Below are 12031 nucleotides of genomic sequence, written 5' to 3' on the forward strand. Positions count from 1 at the left end.
GCCACTTTATCCTGTTCTACAGGGTCGCAGGCAAGCTGCAGCCTATCCCAGCTGACTACAGGCGAAAGGCGGGGTAAATAATTATTTTTTGGGAAAATATACCATCAAAATAAATAAATAAATAAATAAATAAAAAAGATCATTTCATTTAAAAAAAAAAACTGCTTTTTTTTATATTTTTCACTGGCTGTAATATTACATGAAACATTAATGTTTCATATGTAGGTATTTGACTTCAAGGTTTTCTGTGTGTGATGCCTATTGAGCCTGTTCTTCAGTGGGTTCAGCACATTTACAAGTTACAGCTTGTAATGGTTTGGTTTGCTGCATACTACTCAGCTTGTTTTCCTTATTGTATTGGCTCAATACACATTTCACAGTTTTACATTTTTCTTAACTCATTTCTGACAACAGATTTGGGTGGATTATGGCAAAATGGATCGCAATATACCCAGAAGTATACAAAAGAGTGCAATCATACTTCATTCCATCATTAAAGTAACATTAGATCGGAGTTTTACCTTAAAATGTCAGCTTCAAATTTTGATGGTAATTTTGGTGGCTACCATTTTGATGGTACATTTACTCAAAAACAGGCAGAATTGTTTGTCTTCCTTCCCGACTCCACCCTGGTTCTCCAGTTATAGCACCATGTGAGTGAGTGTCCCAGAGAGATTTGTCATGAGAATTGACCTCCTGCAAGAACTGTAATCTTTTTGGCACCTCGTAACACCAACAACTCCAGAGCATTCAGCTAGCTAATTATTTATAAATAAAAACAAACAAACAAATAAAAAAAAAAAAAAAAACTAGGCCGGTGTTCTCAGTATGGACCAACGTTGTAGTTGAATCACTAAACCTAGAGTCCAAGTCCAGTCTCAAGTCAAGTCCAAGTAATTAAAGAAAATTTCGAGTCAAGTCCATGAACAAGACTCCAACCGCATCATTTGACAGTAGCTGTTGCTGCCTATGTGAAAGCGTCTCTGCTACTGTGTTGGACTAACATTACTGCTTGATGGCCCCATTTTAGTTAATAAGCTACAGATAAAGAGCATGTTCATCACTTGTTCATCACCCCACCCACTATCAACAGGGCAAACACTAGCAACTTCATTGCTCAGCAAGCAAGCCCTGCCATCAACAGAGCAATGAACATAGCATGTCACTTCCTTCTCTGGGTGGAGTCTTGCCAAATGACAGTTGAAGTTCAAGGTTCTCCCCGTCATCTCCTCGATAGTTCTTCTACATATGGAACACACAGCAGTGCATTTTTCCCACCGCGCGAGAAGTCTGTATAAGCAAAGTGGCCAATCTTAGGGACATTCTCTCCAGGCATTTTAGCACAATTAACGTTAGCTTGCTCCTGAACATGACATGTTAACAGGTGACGTACAATTTCTTGCACAAAATTAGTATAAAAATTAATGTAGATATAATTTGCCATATGATATTATGACATGTTACAAAAAACAAACAATCCGAGTCCTCGTCTCCAATTTACAAGTCCAAGTCATCAGTGCTCAAGTCCAAGTCAGGTCACAAGTCCTTAAAATTAGGGCACGAGTTGGACTTGAGTCCGAGTCCTGGACTTGAGTACTACAAGCCTGGTATGGACATCATGGCGCAAAAAAAAAAAAAGTGTGACTGAGCAAGAGATGGGACAAGAGTAAATCTCGGATTGGATTTTTTCCCTTGTTGGCGCGTGTGAGAGAGAGATAAAAGGCTGCGAAACAGATGCTGAGCTGGGCTTCTTTCTGTTGGACTAGTAAGTAATATGTTCATTGTCTTGTAACGTGCTGTTCCAATTGCTTGATGTTTGGCTGTTCGCAAAGCTGTCGAATCACTAGCTTTTGATCATATACCAAGTCGGTCCATTTCGACAGAGGTTTAGCCGCTAGCTACATTTCAAGGTGATGTTACAAAAACTTGCTAGAGAACACTTGAACATCAGTAATGGTAATAAATGCACTTGTGTCAGTTGCTGTCTAGCTTAGTTGGTGAGCTTGCCACCCAAATCTGCATCACTGAGTCAGTGCATCCAAGTTTTGTAAGATTAATTTAGTGGACCAAGTAGCTACTTTTTTTTTTTCCCCTGTGTGTTTATTTCAGTGTTTGCACAAATACTGCACACAACTCACAATAGTAGCATGCTAGGCTAACATAACTTAGCATGCTACTATTCAGAGTTGTGTACAATACTTGTGCAAACTTTAGCTACCACATATTTACTTCAAGACAAGTTTAAGTAATAACTTTGTTATAACACCACAGAGTTTCTGTGGTTAGAATGTGCATTGCATGTGAAAGATTATTACAGAAACCATATGTCGATTACATACATGCGCCACATTCAAATGCTTGTATATGGCCTGAAAATGCAAACATGGTATTGCAGCAAACTAAAACTGTCATTCATTTTGTAATGCTAGTGTTCATCTCCAATGTCATAAATAAAACTTGCGTCATGTGTGTTAAATCCTGTAATATTAATCTGCCATGTCAGTTGACATGGTTCTCTGGCTTGTAACAGTGAATCTCAAATATGCAATGATATTGAACAATCAAACCAGCTTTACCGTGATCTATGAGCTTACGTTGTTTGCGTAATGAACTCATCTGCGAGCGAGTTCAAGCAGCTCAGTGGCCACAGCGCCTATACAACACAATTGTATGTCCCACTATGTCCATATCCTTCAGCTTGTCAACAAATGCACGTGTACAGGGGAGCTCAATGTATAACTTGTATTTACAACAGTAAACAATGCTCCATAACTGTAGGGGGAACCTGGAGCAAAAAATTCTAATTATTGCATAAATTTAAGCAGTTTGATGTGACTGAGTTCATGAAATTGTAGAATAATATACTGCATGTGTACTGAGCTAATCAAAGTCCTTCCTATGCCAAAAGGCACATCAGGTGGCGCCGATCTCCATTTTTATAACCCTCTGTCTCTTGCCTAGCAAGAGTTACAGTGGGAGGCTGGTCCTCTGGTAGAGTTTGCTTCCCCACTCACATCTGTATTGCGATGTGCCTCACCAGATGGAAATGGGTACCATTTTTAATATCGTCTTTGGTATGACCTGACCGCGAGTAGAACTCACAATCTCCTGGTTGAGAGGAAGAAACGCTAACCACTAGGCCAACTCATGGTATACTGAGCTCATGAACCAAGATGAATATTTGTCCAGACACACAGGACAAGATGACATGCAGTATGCAATAAACCAAGCCTTTACAAGATGTAACTGGCAAATATCCTGAACCCAATGACAAATAGCCTCAATAGGAATCACAGAGACAGAAAAGCTTGGTCAGAGTACAAATAACTAAAAACCACTGAATGTAATATTACAGCCAGTGAAAAGTATGAAAAGTAGCTATTTTGTTTCCAGTGACCTGCCTGATCCATCCTGATGCCCTCCTGGTTGGAGTTGTAATCACCTCATTCCTCCTGAGGATGGCTTTGTGACAACGCTCATTGTTGAAAGTGCTATACAAATAAAATAATTTAATATTTTCAAAAAATTATTAAATGACTAATTTAAGGAGCAATTTAATATCCAATTTTTTTTTTACATATATATATCTAATCAATATTAATACTTTCCCATAAAAAGTTTCAAGGACCATAATCCTTATAATAAAATAACCCTTCTTGGGAAAATATTTTATAAAATGTGTTTTTCAGCTCTAAAACTACATTTAGTAAGATCTATGGCAGTCTTTTTTTTTTTCTTAAATTTTTTTTTTTATTTTTTTATTTAGGACCAAATAACTTCTGGATGTGACAGAACTACAGTGGTGCTGGAAAGTCTGTGAACCCTTTAGAATTTTCTATATTTCTGCATAAATATGACCTAAAACATCATCAGATTTTCACACAAGTCCTAAAAGTAGATCAAGAGAACCCAGTTAAACAAATGAGACAAAAATATACTTGGTCATTTATTTATTGAGGAAAATGATCCAATATTACATATCTGTGAGTGGCAAAAGTATGTGAACCTTTGCTTTCGGTATCTGGTGTGATCCTCTTGTGCAGCAATATCTGCAACTAAATGTTTCCAGTAACTGTTGATCAGTCCTGCACACCGGCTTGGAGGAATTTTAGCCCATTCCTCCGTACAGAACAGCTTCAACTCTGGGATGTTGGTGGGTTTCCTCACATGAACTGCTCGCTTCAGGTCTTTCCACAACATTTTGATTGGATTAAGGTCAGGACTTTGACTTGGCCATTCCAAAACATTAACTTTATTCTTCTTTAACCATTCTTTGGTAGAGCGACTTGTGTGCTTAGGCTCGTTGTCTTGCTGCATGACCAACTTCTCTTGAGATTCAGTTCCTGGACAGATGTCCTGACATTTTCCTTTAGAATTTGCTGGTATAATTCAGAATTCATTGTTCCATCAATGATGGCAAGCCATCCTGGCCCAGATGCAGCAAAACAGGCCCAAACCATGATACTACCACCACCATGTTTCACAGATGGGATAAGGTTCTTATGCTGGAATGCAGTGTTTTCCTTTCTCCAAACATAACGCTTCTCATTTAAACCAAAAAGTTCTATTTTGGTCTCATCTGTCCACAAAACATTTTTCCAATAGCCTTCTGGCTTGTCCACATGATCTTTAGCAACCTGCAGATGAGCAGCAATGTTCTTTTTGGAGAGCAGTGGCTTTCTCCTTGCAACCCTGCCATGCACACCATTGTTGTTCAGCGTTCTCCTGATGGTGTGTTAAACATGAATGCATTTTATTTAGCGGCTCACAGACTTATTTTGACCAAAAATGTTTTGGGCGGAGCTATAGTCCGCCTTGTGGTGTGTTGCTGCAGTTCATTAAAAGTTTGGAAATGAATGACATGGTTGTCTTGTGTAGTGACTAGCATTGGTAGCAGAGGATGGCTACAAATTATAAAAATCCACTGACCTTCGATGAAGGGAAGCCATACGAAAGTTGGAACAACGAAGTAGAAATGTGGATTAGAGTGACGGAGCTCGGAAAGAAGAAGCAAGTGCTTGCAGTGGCTCTGGGACTAATGGGGAGAGCCCGGGAAACCGCAATGGAGATACCCGTGGACGACCTTAACAAAGACACTGGCATGACTACACTAATGGAAAAACTTGACGGTTTGTTTCTAGTAGAGGAAAAGGACAGGACATATGAGGCATATTCAAACTTTGACAAGATAGCGAGAGACAGTAGTGTGTCCATGGCGGACTTCATAATTGAATTTGAACAGCGATACACGCGAATGCTAGCCTAGTAAACTAGACCCACCCACCTAGCGGCCAAAAATATTTTTGCCTATGAGTGGGTCTAGCCTCGCACCATATCAACAAAACACCCCTGGCATCAAATCATGCCCGCCAATCACAACGCAAGGTTTTTGTTTGGATTCTTTGGGCAGGCTTTTGCAGGAGTGACAAGGCTGCTCGACGCTGGAGAAAGCACAACAGGAAAGATGGCTACGGCTAGTGAACAGCGCTAGTTTGACTCCGCTTTGGAATCAGTTTTAGAAGAATTAGACTTGGAGTTTTCATTGAAACATGAGCAGGAAGAGGCTCTCCGCTCATTCCTTTTCAAGAAGGACGTTTTCGCTGTTTTGCCGATCGGCTATGGCAAAAGTCTGATCTACCAGCTGGCTCCGCTGGTAGCCAAAAGGATGGGGCTAGTTTGTGCAGTACGAAGAATTAATAAACAACTTTGAAACATTACTTTTTGATTGTTTCTTATTTTCCCGTTATTTTAAATTTAAGGGAAATTATTTCACCAAACACCACTAAATAAAAATAAAAACTCTCAAACAGTTTAAGCAAACCCTTGAAAAACACTTGGAAAAAAAAAGTGTATGTTAAGTATGTGGTACAGACTCCAAACTTGTGGTCATTATCTCCAAACTTCTTAATATCTAGAACCTGTTAATTAATACGCATTTTGAAAAATTATTTATTTCAAGGCCTCCCCCACTGCTTTCTGTCGCTCTGACTACGTCACAGTCACTGTTGCGCTGATTGGTCAGAGCGTTGGCCTATACGCACAGAGACAGTTTGAAAGACAACGGGTTGTTCCTACCCACACCCTTCGGAAATGTCTACGACTGAGACCAGACTAAATATTCACATTTAGTCTGGCTTGCCAGGCTACGCGAATGCACAAGTATAAAATGGAACTGCCCGATGCCGTATTAGCGTTTAAACTACTGGATACTGCATGCTTGGACGTGAAAGACAAACAATTAGCTTTGACGGCCTGTACAGATTTGAGTTTTGCTGCAATGAAATCGGCACTGAAACGGATTTTCGGCGGGAAAACGTCTGGTCAAACGATTGGAATAAATCATGAAGCTGCATATGTAACAACGGAACAGAAACGACAACATAAAGGCAGACCGTGGCCGAAACGAGATGAGCAACAGAAAGCACCGCTGCCTGGTACTAACCCATTGGACAGATATGGGCGCAGATCCAAATGTGCAGTTTGTCAAAGTACATTTCATTGGGCTAAAGACTGCCCACACAAGAGTGAACAGGTTAAAGTCACTGACGACTGTGAGACTGAAGACGCTGAGGAGTGCAACATCACTCTTTTTACAAAAGAAATCACCCAATAGTGCTGAAATCCTGTTGACTGAATGTTTTGGCTCTGCAGTAATAGACACAGCATGTACACGTACTGTGTGTGGTGAGGAATGGCTAGACAATTATGTCAAAGGACTGAGCAAAAGTGAGAGAGAATCTGAAGATGTCTGAACAACAAAGTAATGGGACGTTTAAGTTTGGGGATGGGAAAGTTGTCCATTCCACCAGAAAACTAAAGATTCCTGCAAAAATTGGCAAGACAAAGTGCAACATTGAGATCGAAGTCGTTCCAGCTAAGATTCCACTTCTTTTGAGTAAAGCATCCATGAAGAGAGCAGGAACTGTACTCGATATGAAAAATGACAGCGCAGTGATGTTCCAGCAACCTACAAAGCTGGACTTTACGAGCTCTGGCCATTACTGTGTGAACATTATGGATAAAGAGGGCCGAGCCATTCAAGCTGATGACGGTGTACTCCTATCAATTGAGCATGAGGATGTACTCCACATGAGAACAGAGATGAAGAAATACTGACAATCTCAGAAAACATGAACACAACAAAGAAAAAGATTCTTTTGTAGCTTCACAGACAGTTTGGTCACGCTTCTGTCGACAGATTGCTGAGGTTCCTGTTAAGCTCTGGAAACAGAGATGCTGAGTGTGTTACCATTTTTCAGAGAATTGTGAATGAGTGTGAAACCTGTCAGAGACACAGCAAGATTAATCCGAGGCCTGCTGTTGGCCTTCCACTAGCATCTCAGCACAATGAAACTGTGGCAGTCGACCTCCATGAACTATGGTTGTCTTGTGTAGTGACTAGCAGGTGGATTCATGAATGTTAACATTAAACAATGTGAGAAAGGCCTTCAGTTGCTTAGAAGTTACACTGGGGCCCTTTGTGACCTTGCCGACAATTATATGCCTTACTCTTGGAGTGATCTTTGTTGGTGGACCACTCCTGGGGAGGGTAACAATGGTCTTGAATTTCCTCCATTTGTACACAATCTGTCTGACTGTGGATTGGTGGAGTCCAAAGTCTTTAGAGATGGTTTTGTAGCCTTTTCCAGCCTGATGAGCATCAACAACGCTTTTTCTGAGGTCCTCAGAAATCTTCTTTGTTGGTGGCATGATACACTTCCACAAACATGTGTTGTGAAGATCAGACTTTGATAGATTCCTGTTCTTTAAATAAAACAGGGTGCCCACTCACACCTGATTGTCATCCCATTGATTGAAAACATTTGACTCTAATTTCACCTTCAAATTAACTGATAATCCTAGAGGTTCACATACTTTTGCCACTCACAGATATGTAATATTGGATCATTTTCCTCAATAAATAAATGACCAAGTATAATATTTTTGTCTCATTTGTTTAACTGGGTTCTCTTTATCTACTTTTTTGACTTGTGTGAAAATCTGATGATGTTTTAGGTCATATTTATGCAGAAATATAGAAAATTCTAAAGGGTTCACAAACTTTCAAGCACCACTGTATATTAAAATGCTACACAATCAAAACCTGGTTGCAAGAACGTGAAAACTGTTGGAGAGATTCATTTCTGATAATTAAAGGTTCTTCATTCCTTTGGGTTTCTTGGAAGTTCAGTACAAATTTCAACCCAATCCAGTGAAAAATAAGCAATTAGTGAAGCTTAGGATAGAATAACAAAAAAGATCAAATTTAGCTCTGAGGGCCAAATTTCAAAAATTCAGAACTAAAAAAAAGTATTTGGAGTAGAGCGATAGGATTTGGCAAGGTCCCGTGAATTTACTTGAAGTTATGTGAATCTTTGAAGAAAATCCATGACATGGACTGGGAGGTCCGAGGTGGGTTTCTATGGAAGCACAATGCTGCAGTCTGCATCCCCCCCCCCCCAAATCACAGAAAATATTTAACTTTTTCACTCATTTCTGAGAAAAGTGCCAGTGCTTGTGTGTGTCCTGGCCAAATAAGTACAGGAGATTTATGACATGCCCTATATCAAAGGCATTTCAACAAAGACTGAAGATATTCCTCCTCACCATAATTAGGTTTATTCTGAGAACTCAGTCTAATGTTTTTAATAAATCCAGATAGATACACTAGCTCATTATCCAGTACCATCAGAAGACAGGACTGACACCGTTATAGTTACAGTGCTTGTGTCACATATAGCCTGTGGCCACTAAAATGGGTAGCACTAAGCTGAGCATCCAGTTACCTGCAGTGTACCTGGTTTGGATGTATATTCCTGCAGCATTTCTACGACTGCATGATGTTTTAAAGCTTATGATTATCAAGAGTAGCTTCTACACATGTCCAAATACACACAATTTTTTTTTGGGGGGGGGGGGGGGGGGGGGGGGAGAAGAATCCAACAAAGCTACTCACTCTGCGGAAAGAGATCACATAGAAAGTGTCTCCTCTTCGGTTGATTTCATCAAAGAAATTGCTGTAAGTGCGGTGAGGGGCGTAGTAAACCTGCAGCTCGTTGCTTGGATGCCTAAAGATAAGGAAATATTCAGCCTTCAAAAACAAAAACTAGGCATAGACACAACTGCGACTAATAAGCCGTCTTATTTCCATTTATATTTCCCTTATTTAAAATAAAAAAAGTCACCAGGTAAAATGAAACTACATTCAAAAATACTAACAGCTACAGCAGAATAAAAACCAGGGAAATCAGTACAAGTTACAGCAGGATATTATTTACATGATTAAAGTTTCCCCTAATAGCTTTCATTTGTTGTGGAAAGAGTTTTAGGAGAAGGATGCCAAAATCATTTAAAACCAGTGTTTACGTAAAATAATTAAGTGCTGCACCAAAAAAACCAAAAACCTCTAAAACAATTCTCAAAGTCTTTCCCCTGGAACAGCCAGAACAACTGGAAACTGAACCAATCACTACATTTAGACCACAAAAAATTAAAACCAGGTTCAATCAAAAACAGTACAGCTTATCTCCAGATCGTTTACTCTGAAACAAACAGAAAAATGTAGCTTTAAAAAAAAAAAAATTACTACATGACACAAATGCAGCGCAGTGAATGTCAATTTGCATGCAGTTGCACAACATTTATGAGAAGAAGAAAAAAAAAGGCACTTAAACCAATATGCAAACATTATTTTAAAAGAACTGAAGAATGGCATCATTCCATTACACATGACTGAATCACCCAAGCTGACATTTACTAGTTGAGTTCAGGACATTGTAGCTGAAGTAGATTTATAGTCAGTATTTTTAAGACCAAGAATTTCTACCATGTTAATATCTAAACTACTCTTTCAATTTCAGAACAGCTGGATTTTCTACAAATTCATGATATTTCACAAAGCTGAGTCTTTACACAAAGCCATGAAAATCATTGCCTGACGTGATGTTTATTACACAGGAAGGTCTATCTGCATAATTTATATAATTATGGCGCTCAAAAGGCCTGTGATGGGTTTACAATATCTTAAAGCACCAGATCAATGAATGCTCCAAATACTGCTAAAAACAACCATGAGCTAATAGCTTCAAATGAGCAGCACTCACTTGTCAGAAGAGTCTGTGTACTGTACGGTCATGATCTGTGCCACTTCTGCCTTCTTCTTGGCCATTTTCTTAAAAATAAATAAATAAATAAATAAAGTTATGAATATACATCGTAAACCATTCATTATCAAACAAAATATTACACTTCAACACAGTATTTACTAAATACAGAATACAAGCAATCCTGTGTTAACAGCATGCATGTGTTAACTTTTATATAAAACATGTGGTGTGACAGCATTGTATTTCACAGAGTAAACATGAACAGGATTTTGAGATAGCCTTCATTCACATTAAGTAGCTGAAAAAAAAACCCCAAACACTACATAAAGGTGCTCTTGATTAAAAGTGTTATGTTTTTGATTAGATTAATAGATTATCTATCCATCTATAGATTGATAGATTAAAAAAAATCATCCCTCCTTGCTGGAATGCAATGTTGCACTTAACAGCTAAAGTTTGTAGGAATGGATAAGGCACAGAAAGAACGTTCCTCACTGTATAGCAGGTTCATAAGGCATTAAATAAGATCCAGACAAACAAATCAGACAAAGCAAGGAATCTGTCTACGATACACACCATGCAATAAACATGTACTATTCTATTGAGTGGGTTTGTAGTTCTGTATTGTACATTTTGGATGTGAAATAAATCTATATCTGATTTCTGTGAAGCTGCTTTTTGACACGATCTACTGTTAAAAAAAAATTATATATATATATATGTAAATCTGTTCATTGATGGAAGCTTAAGTGAGATAGAACCCCACTGATAAAAGCTGGTGATAAAAGATTTGAGAAACAATAAAAAGTCTCCCTTGTAGGCATTCCAGCCCTACCTATTCATAAGTAAAGCCTCACATTAGCTTGCCATTTACTTTCTGAGCTCCAAAGTATATGTACCTCTAGATCTAAAAAAAGAAAAACCGTGTAAAACTACAGCAAACGCTGTCTGGTTCAAATCCATGCTTCTCACCCCGATGCACCCTGACTGAAGGGGCTTTCTTTATTTAAAAAAAAAAACAAGAGGGGGGGGGGGTACTCAAAATAGCTACCCTGAACACATGCCTGCTGCTCAAGAATGTACATTACTGTTAAATAATATGTGGAATAACCTTGAAATTAAAAATGGGTCACATAGAGACTAACATACCCAATACAATATAAACTGTTTTAAGGATCTGTATAGGTGTAGAAATTCTTGAAGTTTTTTCACTGTAATTGGGAATGTATGGAAGCAGAATAAAGATGGTGACTAGATTAGTTTTTCTGATCACTCGTACCGTGATTGTTCTAGCTCTGGAATGGGTGCTGCTGTTGCGCTGGTTCTTAGTGCGCTCTGCTTCATGGCGGTGGAACCATCCTCTCAGCTCACTGGCCATCCTACACCCAGAAGAGAAGGAAACTGTTTAGCCTGCTGCAAACATACAGTGTAATTAAGTATATGAACATTAACGGCTGTTTTGTCTCTAAAGTGCACAACTATGGCACTGAAAGGCAACAAAATCACCAAGACGTGCAGAAGTCCATCTGAACAACAGGAGACCAAAGATGTTAACAATAACTTGAAGTACAGTATCAGTCAATAGTTTGGACACACCAAATTCAATGGTTTTTCTTATTAATTAAAAAAATAATAATAAAAGGCACTTAATGTCTTAATAATGGATGTTGTTTCTCTTTACTTAGTTGAGCGGTTCTTGACATATGGATTACTACAGTTGTGGAGTATGGCACAACTGCAAACCTACCAAGACATGGCCGTCCACCTACACTGACAGAGCGAGCAAGGAGAGCACTGGTCAGAGAAGCAGCCAAGAGGCCCATGATCACTCTGGAGGAGCTGCAGAAATCCACAGCTCAGGTGGGAGAATCTGTGCACAGGACAACTATAAGTCGTACACTCCACAAATCTGGCCTTTTTGGAAG

General features: G+C 39.0%; 1 protein-coding gene across 1 annotated transcript in view; it reads right to left on the reverse strand.

Moving 5' to 3' along the window:
* Positions 1–12031, reverse strand: part of atf6 (activating transcription factor 6) — a 139797-nt gene that overhangs the window by 16647 nt on the left and 111119 nt on the right. The window contains exons 12-14 of the mRNA XM_060917325.1: positions 11386–11485; positions 10104–10171; positions 8957–9068 (exon numbers count right to left, since the gene is read on the reverse strand). Of these exons, the coding sequence (XP_060773308.1) occupies positions 8957–9068; positions 10104–10171; positions 11386–11485 (280 nt within the window). The remainder of the gene's footprint in view (positions 1–8956; positions 9069–10103; positions 10172–11385; positions 11486–12031) is intronic.

This window comes from Neoarius graeffei, chromosome 3, assembly GCF_027579695.1.
Source record: "Neoarius graeffei isolate fNeoGra1 chromosome 3, fNeoGra1.pri, whole genome shotgun sequence".
Classification (NCBI taxonomy): domain Eukaryota; kingdom Metazoa; phylum Chordata; class Actinopteri; order Siluriformes; family Ariidae; genus Neoarius; species Neoarius graeffei.